Below are 20,172 nucleotides of genomic sequence, written 5' to 3' on the forward strand. Positions count from 1 at the left end.
GGTACAGTACACACATTTTTGTATGCTCATAACCCACAGTCAGAAACAGGTGCACCCACGCAAGGTGCCTCCTGCACAGGAAGACAGCCCGCACAAATGCTCACACTCACATCTAAGGATACACACTCGGGCCAGCACACACATTCACAACAGAGGGTCCCTCATCCTCTCCAGTGCGCTCACAAGCACACACACATGCGCGCGCACGAGCGCGCGTGCACACTGCTCCGCAGCCTCCGCCCCACCCTGCGGCGAGGACCGGGCGAGGCGCGGGCACCGGGTCGGGGGCGGGGCGCACCTGGGCTCCGCCCCGGGGCGGGGCCGACGCAGCGTCGCGAACGCCGGCGGCCGCACCTGGCTGGAGGCTGCGGTGGCGCGGCGGCGGCAGCGGCGGCGACCCGGGTGGAGCGCAGCGCAGCCCAGCCGAGCCGGCGCGGAGCGGGCGCCCGCAGCCCGACAGCGCCATGGTGGAGGCGGCGCCCCCCGGGCCCGGGCCGCTGCGGAGGACCTTCCTGGTACCCGAGATCAAGTCGCTGGACCAGTACGATTTCTCGCGGGCCAAGGCAGCGGCCAGCCTGGCGTGGGTGCTGCGGGCCGCGTTCGGGGGCGCAGGTACCCGCTGGGGGGCGGCAGGTGCGGAGGGCGGGCCTGGGAGGTCGGGAACGTGGGAACAATAGCTTGGGCCGCCGGGGTCCCCGGGCCTCCGGCTTGCTGCTGGGGCCGGGCCGTGGACTTTGGTCGCCCAGCTGCGGGAGCGCGGTGGGGGTGGGGCCGGCGGCCCAGCTCCGCGCCCAGACCCCGACATCGGGGTCCCAGGTGAGCGGGGCGGTGTCTGCGCGCCGCCTGGGGTTTCCAGTGGGGCCTTGTCTTGCACGCCCTCCTCCCCTTTACACACCCGTATCATGTGCGCGAGGACCCCCAGTTTACACCCCGACACACTCCCAGAGGCCCGGACACACACCCGCTTACGCCCTGCCTGCGCTGCGGGCGACGCGGGGAGCTCCGGGAACCCCTTCTTTCGCTTCCACCGCCCAGGCCAGGCCAGGGCTGGCAGCTGTGACTTATTGCCCCATTTTTGCCTAGGAGGCCGGGAGCCCAATGGAAGGGAAATGGCTTGTCCGAGATCGCCTGTGGCAGGGGCCCAGGTGCACTCAGGCCCACTATGTGTGAAGAAGTCGGGTGGAGGGGGAGGATGTGGGTAGGTCCCCAGCATTGGGGGCCCTGGGCAGGCTCCGTCAGGGCCACTTGCCAGAGCTGGGAGCTAGGGCCTGACCATGGGGAAGAAGGGGTTAATTAAGGACCGGGCCTTCCTGTGGGGACGCCCTGCCCACCCACTTGCCCTGCCCACTGGTCTTGGCAGCAGTTGGGCACAGCCCATCCTCCCTCAGTGGCCTTCCCAGATCAACCTGTTCTAGGTGTGGGTCCCGGAGATCGCTGCCCCTCTCCTGGTTCCGCTCAAGCCTGTCTCCTTCTCCGTCTCTCTCCCTGCACCCTGGCATGAGGGCCCACTCTGGGGCCTGCTTGCCCCCAAGGATCTGCTTGAGGAAGAAAGGTGGTTGGTGGAGAGAGACTCGGGTGGCCCCAGCCCCTCACATCCCAGGTTATGAGGCCATAGAGGGCTCACCTTTGGGGATCAGAGTAGGGTTGAGTCCTGGCTCCACCAGGCTGTGGACAGATTCTCCCAGTCTCTAAGCTCCCATTTCCCCTCTGTAAAAGAAGGTATTCCTTCATTTATTTATCCATTTCGCAAACGGACACCCACGGTACCAGGACAGTGCAAGAATGATTGGAATCCCAGTCAGTACCTTCTTCACAAGGCTGCTGGGAGGCAGAGGGCCTGACCACCGAATTCTTCGCTCTGGTCTGGCACACACACTGCTACATGGGTGCTTGCTGCTACTGCTGCTGGCATCGGTATGATGTTTTTATTTAATGATATTAATGTTATTCATTGTCCCCTGGCCAGCGGACAGCAGAAATTACTATCCCATTTCACAGTAAGGAAAGTGAGGTCCCCTGAGGAGATGCATGACCCAGCTCCCTGCGCCGTGACACCTCCCCGAGGTCTTCCCACCCACCTCCTCTAAGCAGAGGGCCAAGGAAGGTGGGGCGCCAGGCCCTGACAGGAAAGTGGGAACAGAACTCTGCTTGTTTTATGCGCTCTGGGACTCTACTGGTGCCTTTTGGGTGCCAGGCCAGTGCTGGGTGCTCAGGATGGATTGGGGCTTGGATGTGGGAGAGTGGGATGTGGTACATAAAACCGTATCATTGCTGCATTGAGTGATAAGTAGAGGGGTGCAGCAGAGCTGGGGGGGGGGGGCGGGGCGCGAATCCCTGAAATCCTCCTGGGACGGGGAGGAGAAGGGAGGCCTCCTCAGAAGGAGGGCTTGAACCTTGAAGTATGCATAGGAATGTGCCAGGGGGAGGAAGTCACACATGCTGAGGCATGGGGTATGGACCAACAAGGAGCTCTTCGAGAACATGGGGGTCCTGGCCGTCACTGAAGGAGGCTGAGGATGGGGAGGCAGGGGAGACAGGAGGGCTCTCGGGCCCTGGGGGGGGTGTGTCTGAGGGCACTGGGGAGTGGTAGACAGTGTTTGGGGACTGACGAGATGAGGTCAGAAGTGCAAGTGCCCAGGGGGGATGGTGGCTGGGGAAGGGGAAGTCTGGTGACCCTAAGGCACAGGTGTGAGGAGGCTGGCAGCAATGCCGCAGGTGGACCCAGCAGAACTGGAGCTCAGAGATAAGATAGGAGGGGTGCCATCTTTAAGCAAGTTTGGGAAACGGCACATGCAGTTCTGTGTGCCGTATATCAGGGTGTTGCACAGGGAAACTGGGTTTATAGCAGCTCTGCCGTTCATTAGCTATGTGAGCTTTGGCAAGTTCTCTCGGCTGCCACGCCTTGGTTTTCTCACCTGCACAATGGGCATAAGAATGTAAGTCCTGTAAGAACTAAATGACCAAATAGACGAAGGTGGTTGTGGTGTAAATAAATGCTAGTGGTGCTTGGAGTCACTGTCCCCTGTGGCTGCCGCGGAGCATGCATGGCTGGGCTGAACCACCGTGAGCTGTAAATGTAACATGCACAGTGGCTTCCAAAGACTTGGTACCAAACACCTGCGCTATAGCTCATAGCAATGGTTCTATGTCGACTGGATGTTGAAATGATAATGTTTTGAAGGTACAGGGGACCCTTGAACAACACAGGGGCTAGCTAGAGGCACAGTTGGGAATCTGGGGGTAACTTTTTGTTGTTGTTGTTGATCCTCACGCAGGGATATTTTTTCCATTGATTTTTAGAGAGACCCGAAGGGAGAGAGAGAGGAGGGGAGAGGAAGAGGGAGAGGAAGAGGAACATCGATGTGGGAAAGACACATTGATTGGTTGCCTAGGGCTGTGGATAACTTTTGACTCCCCAGAAACTGAACTGCATTAGCCTACTGTTGACTGGAAGTCTTACTAATAACATAAACAATCGAGTAACATGTATTTTGTATGTTCTATGTATTACATATTGTATTCTTACAATACAGTGAGCTAGAGAAAAGAAAATGTTATTAATAAATCATAGGGAAGAGAAGATGCATTTACAGTATTTATTGAAAAAAAAAACAACAACCATATATACATGGACCCATCCAGTTCAAACCCATGTTGTTCAAGGATAAACTGTATATTAGGTTAAATATGTTACTAAACTAATGTTGCTTGTTTCTACTTTTTAAATATGGCTATTGGAAAGTTTAAAATTACATATATGACATGCACTATATGTCTATGGACAGCACTGTTCTATAGTAAATGCTTAATAAACATTTTCTAGCATAGAGCGGTGGGCCTCGACCAGAGGTGGCAGGGGGACTGATTTCGGCTCTCAGGAGACCTTTGGCACTGTCTGGAGACGTTTTTGGTTGTCACCACTTGGGAGGAAGGTGCTCCTGGCATCTAGTCTTAGAGACCATCTTACAGTACAGGACAGCCTGCCCCGCCCCTTACTGAACACAAAGAATTATCCACCCCAAATGCCGATAGAGCAGAGGTGGAGGCACACTGGTACAGAGGAAGTGCTTGTACACATCAGCTATCTGCAGCAGTATCCCTCCTCATGGTTTCTTTTGAAGACCCTGACAAGTCCCGCAGAAAAGAAACTTGTTTAATTTTTGTTGATGGGAGCAGGAAATGAGTAGGAGCTGGAGAGACAGGGAGGAAGGGTTGGCTTTGAAAGATGCCAGGAGGTCAAGATTGATTGAATGAAGGAGGGATGGTGATTTCTCACTGCAATGGGGACAGAGAGAAGGAACAGGTTTGAAGCAAGAAGCTAAGGATTATGGGAGATGCCAAGGCTACAGCAGGTGCTTGGATGATAACGGAGGCCATCATAGTGTGGGGGTGGGCATGTCCATTCACAAGGCTACTGAGACAGAGCTGTCAGGAGCTCTGCTGTGAAGGGGCAGGTGTGGAAGGGGCTTAGTTTGAATGCTGGGAAACTGGGAGACGCTCAGGGGAGGAAGGCTTCCAGAAGAAGGAGGCCCTGGGCAGAGAGCCCAGGCGAGATACGGGCCCACGGGTGTGTATTGGATGGCCCGTGCTGGCCTTGAGGAGGCTGGGAGCTGGCAGGGTAGGAGCCAGATCAGGGAGGTTGGGTGGGGGTGGGCTGGAAGGAAGTGAAGCCTGGAGAACTCGTCTTTCAAGGAGCTGAGCTGAGAGGGGCAGAGAACAGGCACAACTCTCCACAGAGGTGGGGCGCTATGTGGGAAGGTCAAGTGTGATTTTAGGGGGCGGGGAAAGAGCCCTGCCAGGGAGGGACTGGAGGCAAGGATGCCCAGGTCCTTGTGGATGGGAACATCTGGGAGCACGGCTGTGAAGAGGCACCAGAGGAAGGGCTGGCCAGGTGCGAATGTTCTAAGCAATAGAATCCTGCCCCTGTTCTTTCAAACACATATAGAACCCCAACACACAGAGCAGCTTCTCTGGTTGGAATAAGCCTTGGGCCTCCCTGGAAGAACCCCGTGAGGGCAGGTCCCCCTGTTGGCCTTCTTGGGGTTTTCTGGCAGTTTATTCTGATCTTTCTCCTCTCTACCCTTGAGGCCCACGTGGGGCTTCCTTAAGCCTCTCCCGACTCTGCTGTCTCACTCAGGGTTTTCATGGCTCTTCTGTGGCCTGATCTCCCTGTTCTAAGTCCCAGCCCCTCATACTCAGCCTCCTGTACCTCCATCTCAGTCACCACCCTCTCTTCCCCATCTTCCTCTCTGGCCGATGAGGCCTGGCACCTCCTCTCACTCCTCCCTTCAGTCACCAGTCAGACCTTTGACCCCGCCTCCCCTCACCCCCCACCCCCGCCCGCCCCAAGGTGTCTGCAGTCTGTCCACCTCACCTATTTGGTGCCCTGCCCGCTCATCCCACCCCAGCTTCCAAGCTGAGGTGAAGGCCTGGACTTGAGTGCCAGTTCCTTCATTGCCTGGCTGTGTGGCCTTAGGCCAGTTGCTGTTCTGCTCGGTGCCTGGGTTTTGGAGTTCCCAGTGGCTCCCTGGCTGCTGGTCCTAGGGCTGCAAGGTGTGAAGGAGTCTGCAGGGGTGCTGTGGAGCACCCAGGGAAGGCGGTTAAGCATATTGTACTGTTATTGTCCTCCCCCAAAGCCCCCCAAAAAGACCTCTCCCAGACAGCCCTCTGAGGTACTGCTGTCTTCCACGCCCTGACCTGTGCTTGCATAGCCCCTCCCTCCTGCCTGGAACCCCATCACCCCTTCCTCTAACAAACTCCTCCCACTTGCTCTCCTGTCCCAGCCAGGTCCCCGACTCTCCCATCTCGGTGCCATCCTCCCTTTATTGGAGCCATGTAATTGCCTGTGTGTGTGTGTGTGGGGGGGGGGGAGGTGGCGGTTCCTGGTGGCCCTGACCTGCCTTCACCCCTCCCGCCCGCAGAGCATGTGCCCTCGGAGCTGTGGGAGCCCTTCTACACGGACCAGTACGCGCAGGAGCACGTGAAGCCCCCGGTGACACGGTTGCTGCTCTCGGCCGAGCTGTACTGCCGGGCCTGGCGCCAGGCGCTGCCACAGCTAGAAGCACCCCCCAGCCCCTCTGCTCTGCTGGCCCTGCTGGCACGGAGGGGCACGGTGCCCGCCCTGCCGGAGCGCCCCGTGCAGGAGGCCGACCTGAGACACCAGCCTGTCCTCATGGTAGGCCCCGCCCACCAGGCTCGGCCTGGCTCCTCCCCCAAAGGCTCCTCCTACCAGGCCAGGTTCCTCCCATCAATACTCCTCCCACCAGGCGTGCGTCCCCCCAAAAGATACTCCTATAGCCCTTGAGGACTTGCCTACATGGCCCCCCAGAACCTAAGACCTAGCATATAACCTCAAAGCCCGCCCGACAGGGAGTGGCTTTTCCAGGACCCCTGACGCGGCTCCTTTCCTGAGGCCCCACCACCAGCCCTGGCCCTGCCCCTCAAGCTCCTCCCACTTCCAGATTCTTCCCCTTTATTCTGTTCCGTTCTCACCCTTCAAGACCTTGTCCCCACAGGGAGCCCACCTTGCTGTCATTGACGCCCTCATGGTTGCCTTCGCCTTGGAGTGGACAAAGACGCTGCCCAGTCCTTTGGCCCTGGCCAGCTTGGAGCACAAGCTCCTTTTCTGGGTGGACACGGTAGGTGGGGCTGGTCCAGGATGGGCTGGGGGCCAGGATTGCCCAGTGACCAGAGCACTGACCCCTCCTGGCCCCCCAGACAATCCGGCGGCTGCAGGAGAAGACGGAGCAGGAAGCAGCCCGGAGAGCATCTCCTGCAGCGCCTGCAGATGGGGTGGCCCCAGCGCAACCCTCGGTGAGGCTCAGGCAATAGATGGACGGAAGGACAGACAGTCAAGGGCTGGGTGGGCAGAGTGGGCCATTCCTGCATTGAGGGTGTTAGAGGTGACTCTCTCTGTCTTCCTCCCTCTCCCTCCTCTCTCCCCCTCCCCTCCCCTATGCCTGCTCCTCTCATCTCTGCCTCTCTGGCGTTAGTGCCCCACACGCTGGTACTGGAAGCTGGTTCCTGTAAGTGGGGTCCTCTCTGCCCCGTCTGCCTGCCCTGCTTGTCGCTCTGTGTCTGTCTGCCTGTCTACTCCTTCTCCTACCTCCCCCCAGCTGTGAGCAAAGGAGGTGTGACCCCCAGCCCTGGGGGACAGAGAACCCCTCTGTGAACCAAGAGAAGGGGGGAATCTCTGCTGTTTACTGAGAGGGCAGACCCCACCCATCAATCAAAGGGTAGATCTCCCTCTGTTAGCTTGTCAACCTGAGCTGAGGTGGGGAGTCCTCCGGTGTTTCTGAGAGGCGGACCCCAGCCCATCAGACACATGGCCCTGACCCTAATGGGGCAGGCACATGGATGAGACCTCTTCTAGCCAAGAGGAAGGCCCACACCCAGAAGGTGGCAGATTCTTCCTGAGACTCCAGCTTCCTGGGGATAGATCTCAACTTTGGGGGTGGGAGGTGACCATCCCTGAAGTACAAGGGGAAAGTGACCACTGAATGTGGGGGGAGGCCTTGGGCTGGATGGGGTCCCTGCCTTTTCTCACTCCAGGGCCTCTTCCCCCAACCTTGGGGCCTAGGTTGGGGGTTCCTCTCCTTTTGCTTACCTGCTTCCTTTCCCTGAGCTGGGCCTGGGTCTTTTGTGGGGGGAAGATTCCCTGCATGGAGGCTGCTCTGTGGGGTCCCTTCAGGCTGGGAGGAGTTGGGGTCCCCAAAGCCGGCCAGAGTGCAGTCAGGGAGCTGGATGGCCAAGGGCTCAGGACTGGGCTCAGGGCTTTCCTCCCCCTGCTCCCGGAAGTGTGCTTGGGTGCCCAGCAAGTCAGCACCCCTCCCGCCCCGCTGACGGCTGCTCCTCTCCCCCCAGCACGCAATTGCCTTCTGTTTGAAGGAGTCGGGGAGCAAACCCCCCATGGTAATGTATCCCCCACCCCAGGTCCCAGGAGCCCCTGCCCCAGCCCCCACTGCTGGCCTGGCTGCTCGAAGACACCTCCTCTGCCTTGCTGCTGCCCTTCCCCCGCTCCAGGCTGGCCCTCACTCTGGCTCTGGGACACCCCTCGTGGCGGAAACCCCAGTCTTCCCTGCCCAGCCTGCATGACCACTAACCTGAGGGCCAGCCTGACCTCTGACCTGACCTGACTCCCACCTGCAGATACGGTATCGCAAGGACCGCACTGTGGCCCGATGTGCCCCCTGCTTTCCCACCGTGACTGGCCTCCAGGACCTGGCCAGTGGGGCCGCATTGGCCGCCACAATCCACTGCTATTGTCCCCAGCTGTTGAGACTTGAAGGTAAGTGAATAGGTCTGGGCCAGACGCCCTCCCCGGAGCCCAGCATCCAGGCGTCGGTTCCCAGAGTGGTGCAGCCACTACGAGTGCAGCTTCCAGAATCGGCAGACCTGGGTTTAACCTCTTCCCCTAATAAGCTGTGTGACTTCACATAAGTGTCTAAACTTGTCTGTGCTTCATATGATTCATTCCTGCAGCAAATATTTCTAGAGTGAACTGTGTGCCAGACTTCATTTTAGAGGCCAGGGGTCCAGTGGCTCACACTCTAGTTTGGAGAGAAAGACAGCAAGTTCATCTGGAAGAACATTCCAGATGTCAGGTGCCCGGAGAGTGCTGGATAATCAGGAAAAGCTTGTTTTTTTTAAAGATTTTTAGAGAGAGAGGAAGGGAGAAGGAAACCTGGATGCCAGAGTGAGACTCCTGCACACCCCCTTCTGGGGATTGAGCGCACAACTCGGGCATGTGCCCTGACCGGAATGGAACCTTTTGGTGCATGGGAGGACACCCAGCCACTGAGCCACACTAGCAGGCAGGGAAAGCTTTTTTGAGTTCTTGGGGGACTGGTGCCCTAGGTTTTGGAAGTAGCCATGAAGAGACCTGTCCCAGTACCTATCTCAGTACCCACCTGGTGAAGGGTGCCTGGCACTAGACCCACAGGAGGCCTCCTTTTTCTGGGGCCCCTTTTCCTCCTCATAGACCGGGCATTCTGTCCCCACAGAGGTGTGCCTCAAGGACCCCATGTCGGTGGCAGACAGCCTGTACAACCTCCAGCTGGTGCAGGATTTCTGCGCCTCCCGCCTTCCTCGTGGTTGCCCACTGTCCCTGGAGGACCTGCTTTATGTGCCACCACCCCTCAAGGTAAGGCCATTTCAGGCATGTGGGCATGTGGGCATCCAGGACCATGGGTCCTCTGGGCTGACCCTGCCTTCCGCTTCCAGATCAACCTCGTGGTGCTGTTGGCTGAGATGTTCATGTGCTTTGAGGTGCTGAAACCTGACTTCGTGCAGGCCAAGGACCTGCCTGACGGTCACGGTGAGGCCTAGCCCGGGGTCCAGGTGGGGATTGGGGGCCAAGCTCTGACTGACCCTCCTCTCTCTGCTGCAGCCGCCTCCCCACAGGCCACAGAGGCCTCCACCCCTCAGAACAGCAGTGGCAGTAGGTACGCTTTTCCTATTGGGTGAGAGTCCACAGCCATGACGCTCCTCCTCCCGGCTGGTCACTGGGACAGGCCTCAGGGATGCTCTGCTGTACCCCGGGAGAGGTGAGGGAGGGGTCCCATGGCTGACGTGCATCTCTTGGCAGTTCTCCTGTCTTCAACTTCCGCCATTCACTCCTGTCACCTGGTGGCCCCCAGTCCCCACTCCGAGGATCCACAGGTGAGGGCACAGGGATGTCCCTGCAAACCCCCGCCCAAAAGACCGCCCTAGCTGAATTCATGTTGTCACCTTTGACCCCTCCATTGGGTCTCTTTGGCACGTGTAACACTCATTGACCCCCCACACTGATCCAGTGGCTCAATAGGACTTCCTAATAACATTAAATGGCCCCCAGCTATCCATCTACATAATGACCCATCGGTGACTCACCCAGTGAGACCCCCTGGCCTACCCCACCCATGGCCCCCAGTGACCCCACCCCCCTAGTGACCAGTGAGTGACCCCGCTCCCCCATAGTGACCACCAAGTGACCCCTCCCCAACCTTCCCCAGGCTCACTGAAGTCCTCCCCATCCATGTCCCATATGGAGGCGCTGGGCAAGGCCTGGAACCGGCAGCTCAGGTGAGTGCATCTCAAGGGCCTGGGCAGTGGAGAGGGCTGGGCCAGCTGGGGCTGGGGCTTGACCCAGGGGCTGACCCCTCCCTCTGGCCGCCCAGCCGTCCCCTTTCCCAGGCTGTGTCATTCAGCACCCCCTTTGGCCTGGACAGCGACGTGGATGTCGTCATGGGAGACCCGGTCCTTCTCCGCTCTGTCAGCTCAGACAGCCTGGGCCCCCCGCGCCCCGTGCCGGCCCTGGCCCCTGCCAACCCACCCCCGGAGCCTGGAGACCTGCCTACCATCGAGGAGGCCCTGCAGATCATCCACAGCGCCGAGCCCCGGCTACTCCCAGACGGGGCTGCTGATGGCAGCTTCTACCTCCACTCACCTGAGGGGCCCTCCAAACCCCCGCTGGTCTCCCCCTACCCACCCGACAAAGCACCTGCCTACTTGCCCCACGAGGCCCCCTCAAAACTGTCTCCCTGCCTGGCAGGGGAGGTACTGAATCCACCGGCCTTGTCTGAGGGCTCCCCGAAGGTGGGGCCTTCAGCCTCAGCTGCCAGCAACTCTGAAGTGAAGATGACCAGCTTTGCTGAACGCAAGAAGCAGCTGGTGAAGGCTGAGGCCGAGGCTGGAGCGGGCTCCCCGGTATCCACCCCAGCGGAACCAGCGGCTCTGAGCTCAGAGATGAGTGAGCTTGGAGCCCGGCTAGAGGAGAAACGGCGGGCCATAGAGGCTCAGAAACGACGGATAGAAGCTATCTTTGCCAAGCACCGCCAGCGACTGGGCAAGAGCGCTTTCCTGCAGGTGCAGCCACGGGAGGCCGGAGGGGAGGCAGAGGCCGAGGTGGAGGCAGAGGCAGAGGCAGGCCCTGCCCCTGGTGGGGAGCGGCCAGCGGGGGAGGGCCAGGGTGAGCCGTCCCCACGGCCCAAGGCAGTGACTTTCTCACCAGAACTTGGCCCAGTGCCCCCTGAGGGTCTGGGGGACTATAACCGGGCAGTTAGCAAGCTGAGTGCTGCCCTGAGCTCATTGCAGCGGGATATGCAGAGGCTCACAGACCAGCAGCAGCGGCTCCTGGCCCCGCCCGAGGCCCCCGGACCCACCCCACCTCCTGCTTCGTGGGTCATCCCTGTCCCCATGGCGGGTCCCAAAGCTGCATCTGCCAGCCCTACACGGCGAGCCCCCGCTGTCCGGCGCAGCCCCGGGCCTGGTCCCAGCCCAACACCCCGCAGCCCGAAGCATGCGCGGCCAGCAGAACTACGACTGGCGCCCCTGACGAGGGTGCTCACACCTCCCCATGATGTAGACAGCCTCCCCCACCTGCGTAAGTTCTCACCAAGCCAGGTGCCCATGCAGACGCGCTCCTCCATCCTCCTGGCAGAAGGGCCACCTCCAGAGGAGCCCATGGCCAGGCCGGGCCTCATCGAGATCCCTCTGGGCAGTTTGGAAGAGCCCTCGGCCGAGAATGAGGGGGATGGGAGCCCCCCTGGTGCTGACGATTCCTTAGAGGAAGACGGTTCTTCAGAGGGAGTTCCCCGCACTGGGCTGGGCTTCTTCTATAAGGTGAGCCACCTTAGCGGGTGGGGGCAGGGATGCATGGATGGATGGTCAGGGAGCGGGGAGGTCGGGGCGGGGGTGGTTTGCTGGACTGGTGGGTGGACGCATGGTCAGGCGGATAGACAAATAGATGGAGTTGGTGGATGGATAGAAGGTGGGTGGATGTGGGCTAGGTAGCCAGCCACATGGGAGTGGGCAAAGTGTGTGGCCAGATAGGTGGGGTGTGTGGACACACAGGGTAGATGGGTGGGTAGATGGGGGTGTGCAGATGGATAGATGGGTGGGTGATGGACAAATAGGGCAAGGCTCGTCAATGACATCTCCTTCCCCCTTCTGCTATCTCCTTCACACGCCCCCTTCCTTCCCAGTGGCCTTGCCAGTTCCCCTTCCTGACCCTGTCCTATATTCCATTACTCTTCATCCTCATGGCACCCAGCCTGGGCCACATCTCTCACCTGGACACCTACAGTCACATTTAAAAAATAGATTTTCTTTTAATTGATTTTAGAGAGGAAGGGAGAGGGAGAAACATCAGTGATGAGAATCATTGATCAGCTGCCTCCTGCACACCCCCACACTGGGGATGGAGCCCACAACCCGGGCATGTCCCCTGACTGGGAATTGAACTGTGACCTCCTGGTTCATAGGTTGATGCTCAACCACTGAGCCACACCGGCCAGGCTGCAGTTCTATTTTGACTGGCATGCACTGACCCCCTCTCCCAAATACTTGGCCATTTCCAACTGAGCAGCCAGAGATTTTCAAAAAGTGCAGATTGGTCCTTGTCACTGTCCTATTAAAACCCTTCTGGAGCCCCCCTTTGCTCTTACAATTAAATCCAGTCCTTAGGCCCTGCTCAATCCTGTGCAATGCCATCTTCCCAGCTTCTTGTCCCGACGAGCCTCCTGCTGCCCAGCATGCTTGCTGGGCTAGTTCTGCCTCAGGGCCTTTGTACTTGCTCCCTCTGCTCTTCACCCCTCCTCCTCCTCTGGGCCGCTCCTTCAGGAAGCCTTGCTTGGTGCCTCTCTACATGTAGACTGGCAGCTGCCGGTTGGTGTGATAGCATATTGCCTTCCCCACTGGGTTAGTGCTTTATGGGAGCAGCACCCAGGCCTGCCCTGCCCCTGTGTGTCAGTACCTAGCACGTGGGGCTATGCATAACGTGGGCGCCAACTAAATGCCTTTAGAACACTTACAAACCGAAAGTACAGGTGAGTGGCTGGCGGGCTGGGCTGACTGATCAGACTGTAGCTGTGCCAGGGGAGAGACACCAGCTGGACTCAGTGCCTGCCCCCAGGATGAAGACAAGCCCGAGGACGAGATGGCCCAAAAGCGAGCCAGCCTGCTGGAGCGGCAGCAGCGGCGGGCAGAGGAGGTGCAGCGCCGGAAACAGTGGCAGGAGGCTAAGAAAGAGCAGCAGAGGGAGGAGGCTGCACGGTGAGGCTGGGCACCGTCCAGGGACCCCTGCACCAGAGACCCCATCACCTGTCTGACTGCTTCCTCCCTCCCACCTGTAGGCTGGCTCAAGAGGAGGTGACCCCTGCACCCCTAGCCCCCAATGCCAGGGTCCCAGCTGAAGAAGAGGTGGGCTCCCGGCGTGGGGAGTTCACACGGCTTGAGTATGAACGCCGGGCCCAGCTGAAGCTAATGGATGACCTGGACAAGGTGCTGCGGCCGCGGGCCTCAGGAGGGCCAGGCCGGGGTGGACGGAGGGCCCCCCGGCCACGCTCTGGTTGCTGTGATGATTCTGCCCTGGCTCGAAGCCCTGCCCGCGGCTTGCTGGGTGAGGACCCGGTGGGGAAGGGGTGGATATATTGCAGGGGGCCATATGTGGGTGATGAAGGTCTCAGGTAGGACTATCCTGCCTGCTAGGGGAACACTTTCTGGGGGTGTGGGGGTTGCAGTAGGGTAAGGGCTGTTGGGCAGAGCTGGCTTAATAGATGAAGCCCCTTGGGTACATTTGGGGGTGAGATTTCTGCTCGGGGCTGCATAGGGTGAGGGTTTGGGGGCAGGGATGACCTTGCATTCCCTTCCCAGTCTGCCAGGCAAGGCCCCACTAGGCATTTCAGGAGATAAGGGGGCTTTGAGTGGGGTCCAACCCAATGCACTCTATCCCTAGGTTCCCGGCTCAGCAAGGTCTACTCCCAGTCTACCCTGTCACTGTCCACAGTGGCCAATGAGGCCCCCAATAACCTTGGTGTGAAGAGGTCCACATCTCGGTGAGTTTGGCCGGGGCGAGTGGCCTCTCAAAGTCTGTATGTGCATGTGTGTGAGCTTTTAAGTGTGACATGGCATGAGTGTATCTGCCACTAAAGGCTGAATGGGCACCTACAAGGACAAGTGGGAGTGTCTGTACTGAGTGACAGGACCTACGGATGTGCCTGAGGCTGCGAGAGCGAGGGCACTGCATGTACTTGGGAGTGTACAATGTACACGTACGTCTCCCACTCTGCAGAGGGTTGCAGGCTGTTCCTTCCCTAGTCCCACTGCATATTGGCAGCTTCACTTGCCCAGCCCCCACTGACTGCATCTCCACCCCATCCCTTTTTCCCTGTAGGGCTCCATCCCCATCAGGCCTCATGTCCCCAAGCCGCCTTCCTGGTAGCCGTGACTGGGAGAATGGCAGCAATGCCTCTTCGCCTGCATCAGTGCCTGAATACACAGGTGAGTGGGACTTCAGGTGGCCAGTGCTGGGCCCTCCCTTTCCCTGGTCATCCCTGCTGACTACCCTGCCCCCTAGGTCCCCGGCTGTACAAGGAGCCCAGCGCCAAGTCCAACAAGTTCATCATCCACAATGCCCTGTCGCACTGCTGCTTGGCAGGCAAGGTGAACGAGCCGCAGAAGAACCGCATTCTTGAGGTCAGTATGTACCCAGGGGTGGGGTCCAGTGGGAGAGGTGGGGGCCTTGCTGTACTGGCTGACTGCCCCCTGCCCACCAGGAAATTGAGAAGAGCAAGGCCAACCACTTCCTGATCCTCTTTCGGGACTCAAGCTGCCAGTTCCGGGCCCTGTACACTCTGTCAGGGGAGACAGAGGAACTGTCCCGGCTGGCAGGCTACGGCCCCCGCACGATCACACCCGCCATGGTTGAAGGCATCTACAAGTACAACTCAGACCGCAAGCGCTTCACCCAGATCCCTGCCAAGACCATGTCCATGAGCGTAGATGCCTTCACCATCCAGGGGCACCTCTGGCAGAGCAAGAAGCCCACCACCCCCAAGAAGGGGAGTAGTACCCCCAAATAGCCCTGCCCGGGTGGTGCTTGCCCACCACCCTCTCAGAGGACATTCAGGGGGGATTCCTGGGTCCTGTCTGTCCCTAACCTTGTCTGGGTGGGGCTGGAGTCCCCACCCTCTAATTTTCGTCTCATCCTGCTGTGGGGACTGAGCTGGGAGGTTCAGGGACTCAGGGCTCAGCTTAGTCCCCCGTCTGTCCTCCTACCTTCTTGAATAAAATAATTTAAAGTGACCTTGAGCGCTGGCGTCGCCCGAGGCTGGCTGGGGCACCTGGTGGTATCTGCCTGAGAGGGTTTTCCCGTTTCCTGTCTCCTATTCACTCCTGAACCTGTCCATCTCTTCAGCTCCCTTGCTGGCCCTGACACAGCTCTGGCCAAGGCCACGTCTTCCCTGCCAGCATCCCCACCCCATCCCTATAGCCATTTCTCAGCCCTTTCCTGACCTCTTGGACACAGGAGGCTTCTGACCAGCCCTCCTCTCCCCACGCCTTCCCCATCCCTGCTGTTTTCCTCCCCAGCGTGCCTGTTGTTATTTGCCTCTCCTGGCACTTGGTCTGTGGCCAACTGCTAAACTTGATCGTCTGTTCCAGCTGCCTGCCTACATTTCTAGGCTGGTTACCGCCCCTGAGCCAGGGATCCCAGTGTTGTCTTCTCAGAGTTCCTGGCATGGCCAGATGTCTGACAGGCCCTACCCCATAAGCTTGAGCCAGGCTGAGCTGTGTCTCCCTAGCTCTGGCATGTCAGGGAGGGACCAGCTTCCCAGTGCCATCCAATACTGCACACTTCACCCCCTAAAGCCTCTCCTGTGCTTTATCGCTTCTCTGTCCCCATGATCCCCCTAGTCCAAGTCAACAGCCTGGGCCTCCCCATACTCCCAGCCACCTCCTATCACAAGCCAACCCCCACAGCAGCCTGCATGGCCTATTCAGGACACAAATCTGATTACATCCCTAAATGCTTAAAATCCCTTAATAGCTTAGAGCCTGCTAATGGTTTCCCAGAGCTTAATTTAAGGGCACACCATGGCGTGGCCCAGGGCCGAGTTCTGGCTCCTGGCCTCTGTCGAGGATAGAGGTGCCTTGCTAAGTCTCAGGGACTATCTACCTCTCAAGCTAGCTGACCAGTCTTCCCAAGGAAAGCTGGGGATCTCTATCTGCTGACTAGGGTGGCAAAATAGACCTCAGGGGCAGGGGCTGGTGAGACCTGGGCAGATGGGGGCAAGGCCCCGCCTCTCCCAAGGCTCAGGGATCAAAGAGGCCTCAGGCGGCCCGCGTCCAGAACTGGCTCTGCAGGGTGAGGATGGGCATGTGCCCTGGCCCAAAGCCCAGTTGCACCACCTCCTACACCAGCCAATCTGGGAGTGGAGGGGGCAGGGCCAGAGTGAGAATGAGCTGGCAGTCCCTGCAGGCACCTGGGTGGCAGGAGGGGCAGGCAGGAAGGAGGCTCAGACCAAGTCATACAAACAGGCTTCATTGTGAGCGGGGGTGGGGGTGGGGGTGGGGGTGAGGGTGGGCAGTGCGCATCAGTCTTCCTTCAGGCTCCCAAACACAGCAGCTGGCACACTCTGCTGCTCCAACCGCACCTCTGGAAGGTGGAGAGGAATGGTCACTTGGCAACTCTCCAAAAGGGGGTCCAGCTCCTGCCTCCCCTTACTACCCTGCTGGGCTGGCTGGCCACTCACCATTGGGCTCCAGGTCCATCTCGTCCTCGTCCTCATCCTCCCCCAGCTCGATCTCCTCCGGGTTGGCCTGTTGCGCTAGCTCAGCCAGTTCCTCCCGGGACGCATCACTCCTGGGGTGGGTGGGAGTCACACTGTTCAGTGGGTCTGGCCACCTCTCTGGCCTCCACAGGAACCTCCCTCCTGAGGAAGAACTGGCTTGCTCCCACCCCACCCCCATCCGCCCATCCTCACCTCACGAACAGGATCTTGCTCTGGGCCCGTGGAGGCTGGTCGTGTTCGGCCTCGGCTGCCAGCTGCTCTGCCCGCTGCTCTAGTAGCTTCATGTCATCCATGCCACTCTGGCCGGGGGCAAGGTCAGACACTGGGAAAGCGGGGAGGGGCATCAGACACGGTGGAGGGCTCTCTCCACAGCCACACCTTGTGCTGAATGACCCCCACCTGTCCCCGAGGCTCCAGCCCTCAAGGAGTTCCCAGTTTCAAGCGGGGAGGTAGAGAGTTGAACCTGCTGCTCCCAGTTCCAGGTGGTCAAGGCTGGGTAGAGGGCAGAGGCAGGACCCATAGGCCCTGAGACAGGGGAGTGTGTTGCCCCAGGGTGGACCCAACCAGGGTGAAGGGTGGCTGCAGCTGCTCACCAGTGCCTGTAGCACTGCCCGACACCTTGAGCATCTGTGAGGCCATGAAGTTGACCTGTGTGTTGTAAGTGGCCTGCACACTTCGGCGGATACGCAGCATCTCCCGGATGGTGTCCTCGTTGCCATGCCGTACCTCAAAGTCTTTCCATGTTTGCCAGAAGGCCCCAGTTGTCTGTGGAGTGTGGGGGTGCCTGTGTAGGAGCTGGCTAGCTCAGCTGCCGCCTCCCCACGCTCACCCACCTGCCCTGGGTTCATGCCTACCCGAGGGTCACAGATCTGGGAGCAGAAGCTGTAGATGGCCCGGGCACGGTCAATCTCTCCAAGCTTGCACTCCATGTCCGCAAACCGCAGGCACATCTCCCGGGCGTGCTCGTCCGACAGCACCTGGGTGATGCCGATCACCAAAAACAGCATGAGGTGGGAGGAGAGCTGCCACAGGAGATCCCAATACAGCAGGCTGGTCCCTGAGCTTCCAGAATGCTCTCTGCCAGCCCCCAAGTCCAGGCATGCTCAGATCTGCAGCCTGCAGGACCCCTCCCATCTTCTAAGGCAGCGGTCGCCAACCTTTCGGACCTCACCGGTTGGCGACTGCTGTTCTAAAGGACCTGCAGCCCCCTGCCCCATGTCCCTGCAGTGGGCACCTCAATGGCCTTCTGGTAGATGCTACGGGTGTGGGTGACTCCATAGATCTCTGCTGCCCGCTTGATGTAGATATTGAACATCTCGTACTGCTGGGCGGGCTCCACGGCCTGGGTGGCGCGCTCGTACACAGCCATTGCGTGCCGGGCCAGGCCCCACTCCTCCTCCAGCTGTGCGTACAGCAGGTACAGAGCTGTGGTAGGACAAAGGCAGGTCAGAAGTCTGTGGCCTGGCCCCCCGCCCTACCACCCTCCACTGAGCCACCTGGCCCTCCTCACTCTTTGCATATTTGGGGGGGCAACCATCCAGTGCCTGCTCAAAGAGGTCCCGAGCCCGCTCCAGTTTGCGGCCCCCATAGCGGGCGATGAATTTGGTCAGATAGGTGCTCCAGATGTCAGACACATTGGGCCACTTGAACAGCGAGATGCCACGCTCGTATGCCTGCCCAGAGAGGGGGAGTCATGTGTGAGTCCTCAGGGCAAGGACAGCCCACATACCAATCCCAACACTCTCCCTCCCCCTCATACACACAGAGGCAGGACTCCGTGCTTGGGATGGAATGAACTATGACCCCTGAAATTCATGTTCAAGCCTAACTCCAGTATCTTAGAATATGATTATATTTGGAGATAAGGTATATAAAGAAGTAATCAAGTTAAAATGAGGTCATTAGGGTGGCCCCTAATTTAACATGACGGGTGTCCTTATAAGAGGAAACCTGGACACATGGAGAGACACCAGAAACATACACAGACACAGATGAACAGGTGAGCACAAGAACAAAGATGGTCATCTACAGGCCAAAGAGAGAGGCCTCAGAAAGAATGAACCCTCCTAACACCTTGACCTCAGACTTGTAGCCTCCAGAACCGCGCGATAATAAATTGCTGTGCGTCAGCCCATGGCACTTGGTTACAGAAGCCTGAGCAAACTAATACAGGGTCCACCACTGTGTTAGGGTAGGAGCACTGCTGTCTGGGATCTCCTGATGGGCTCTCTTCACCTTGAAGCTCTCCTCGAAGTACTTGTGCTCCTCCAGGAACATGGCGTAGTTGATGACAATCTGGGGGGTAGCGATGCGCAGGTCCAGAATACGGTCATACACAGCCTTGGTAGACTGCAGGGGCAGGGGCAGGTCAGAGCACATCCTGGGGCTGAGTTGGCAACCCCACCATTCGCGCATGATGCATTGGGCCCTGGCAGCTCACCTGAAAGGTGCCAAGGCTTTCCTCCAAGTCGGCAAGCATGGACCACACCTTTAATGATTTGTACACACGGTTCTGTACAGGCTCCGAGCCATCAAAATACTCAGCCCGGCGAGCGGGCAGTGCTGTTGCCTTCTGAGAAACATACCAGAGGAGGAAGCTGGGAGGGTGGGTCCAGACTGGGTCACACACCTGCATACTCCTCTCTCCAAAACCCCAGGGATGTTTACCCGCAGCAGCCTCAAGGCCTGGTCGTAATTCTCGTGCCGGAGCTCCAGCTCACCACACTCACACCACACACTTGCCAGGTCATCCACTTGCTTGAAGCTCACCTTGGTGGCCTTCTCCAGGATGATGCGGGCCTGATGAGGCAGGCAGAGGTCGGGCTGAGACCCTGCCCACCCACCTGCCTGAGTTCTCTGAACAAGGACGTATCTACACACATACACATTGCAAATGGACTCACATCATCCAGCTGCCCATTGTCCTCATAAAACTTGGCAAATGCAACCCACAGTGTATGGGGTTTGCCCGTAGCCTTGAAGGGGTCCACTGTCTGCACAGCCTCCGTGTACGTGTTGATGATCTGTGCAGGAGGGGCAGGGGTCAGGCTGGACAACTGGGGCCATGGCAGGCGAGGATGGGGTGGGGCTTTGAGGGGTCAGGGCCATCACGCACCTCCCGGGGGCGACCCTGGTGCAGGGCCACACGCTTGTGCCACTCATGGACATGGTGCGGGTTCTGGCGCAGCAAGACGCTGTTGAGGAGCAGGGGCCGCCGACTGATCAGCTGCTCAAAGCGGGCCAGGCGCAGTTCCAAGTCCACGTCATCTGGGACCATGGGGAGGGCCAGGGGAGTGGGGTTGAGGGACTCAGCACACACTCACTTCCATCTCCCAGCCCTCGGCCCAGTGCTCTGACCTTCCAGAGTCATCCCATTGTCCACTATGCACTCCTTCCCTGACCTGCCCCAAGGCCATCCTGACGCCAGACTCACTCCTAGCCCCCGTCATTCCCCCTAGCCCTCCTTCCCTGCTGCCCTCTGCCATCCTCCAGCCCTCCCTCTCCACCCAGCCTATGTCCAGCCCAAGCTTGAGATGTATCCTCAGTTGGGGTTACTCCTCAAGATCCCCCTGCACTGTCCACCCATCCTCCCTCCCTGCTGGCCTGACTGATCCCAAGACAT

At 59.1% G+C, this 20,172-nt stretch overlaps 2 protein-coding genes across 4 annotated transcripts in view; one reads left to right on the forward strand and one right to left on the reverse strand.

The window, feature by feature from the left end:
- Nucleotides 1-339: 339 nt before the first annotated feature.
- CAMSAP3 (calmodulin regulated spectrin associated protein family member 3) lies at nt 340-15,068 on the forward strand. 3 transcript variants are annotated; one of them, XM_080672735.1, is made up of 19 exons: nt 340-612; nt 5,922-6,175; nt 6,516-6,638; nt 6,718-6,813; nt 6,993-7,025; nt 7,864-7,911; nt 8,149-8,287; nt 9,003-9,142; nt 9,223-9,316; nt 9,389-9,443; nt 9,587-9,660; nt 9,993-10,062; nt 10,158-11,601; nt 12,893-13,032; nt 13,113-13,378; nt 13,715-13,814; nt 14,153-14,259; nt 14,336-14,454; nt 14,535-15,068. In XM_080672735.1, exons 1-19 carry the CDS (start codon nt 465-467, stop codon nt 14,838-14,840), a joined length of 3,756 nt encoding a protein of 1,251 aa, XP_080528861.1. In that variant the 5' UTR covers nt 340-464; the 3' UTR covers nt 14,841-15,068. The 3 variants fall into 3 exon arrangements, with proteins under 3 accessions (XP_080528861.1, XP_080528863.1, XP_080528862.1); XM_080672737.1 differs by having other exon boundaries at nt 10,209-11,601; XM_080672736.1 differs by lacking the exon at nt 7,864-7,911.
- A 1,216-nt stretch (nt 15,069-16,284) lies between these two features.
- The window catches only part of XAB2 (XPA binding protein 2), a 30,962-nt gene continuing 27,074 nt past the window's right edge, over nt 16,285-20,172 (reverse strand). Inside the window, exons 8-19 of the mRNA XM_080674340.1 lie at nt 19,666-19,817; nt 19,454-19,573; nt 19,218-19,349; nt 18,991-19,122; nt 18,786-18,899; nt 18,061-18,223; nt 17,785-17,975; nt 17,405-17,527; nt 17,144-17,315; nt 16,743-16,872; nt 16,512-16,621; nt 16,285-16,414 (exon numbers count right to left, since the gene is read on the reverse strand). Coding sequence (XP_080530466.1) covers nt 16,353-16,414; nt 16,512-16,621; nt 16,743-16,872; nt 17,144-17,315; nt 17,405-17,527; nt 17,785-17,975; nt 18,061-18,223; nt 18,786-18,899; nt 18,991-19,122; nt 19,218-19,349; nt 19,454-19,573; nt 19,666-19,817 — 1,601 coding nt within the window. The 3' untranslated portion in view covers nt 16,285-16,352. The remainder of the gene's footprint in view (nt 16,415-16,511; nt 16,622-16,742; nt 16,873-17,143; nt 17,316-17,404; nt 17,528-17,784; nt 17,976-18,060; nt 18,224-18,785; nt 18,900-18,990; nt 19,123-19,217; nt 19,350-19,453; nt 19,574-19,665; nt 19,818-20,172) is intronic.

This window comes from Plecotus auritus (genome assembly GCF_963455305.1).
Source record: "Plecotus auritus genome assembly, chromosome: 6".
Lineage (NCBI taxonomy): Eukaryota > Metazoa > Chordata > Mammalia > Chiroptera > Vespertilionidae > Plecotus > Plecotus auritus.

Coding starts and splice junctions, on each gene's coding strand:
- CAMSAP3 (XM_080672735.1), top strand. CDS start 465: ATGGTGGAGGCGGCGCCCCCCGGGCCCGGGCCGCTGCGGAGGACCTTC. Junction 7,026..7,863: donor GGTACTGGAAGCTGGTTCCT/GTAAGTGGGGTC, acceptor CTCTCCCCCCAG/CACGCAATTGCCTTCTGTTT. Junction 14,455..14,534: donor AGAAGAACCGCATTCTTGAG/GTCAGTATGTAC, acceptor CCTGCCCACCAG/GAAATTGAGAAGAGCAAGGC.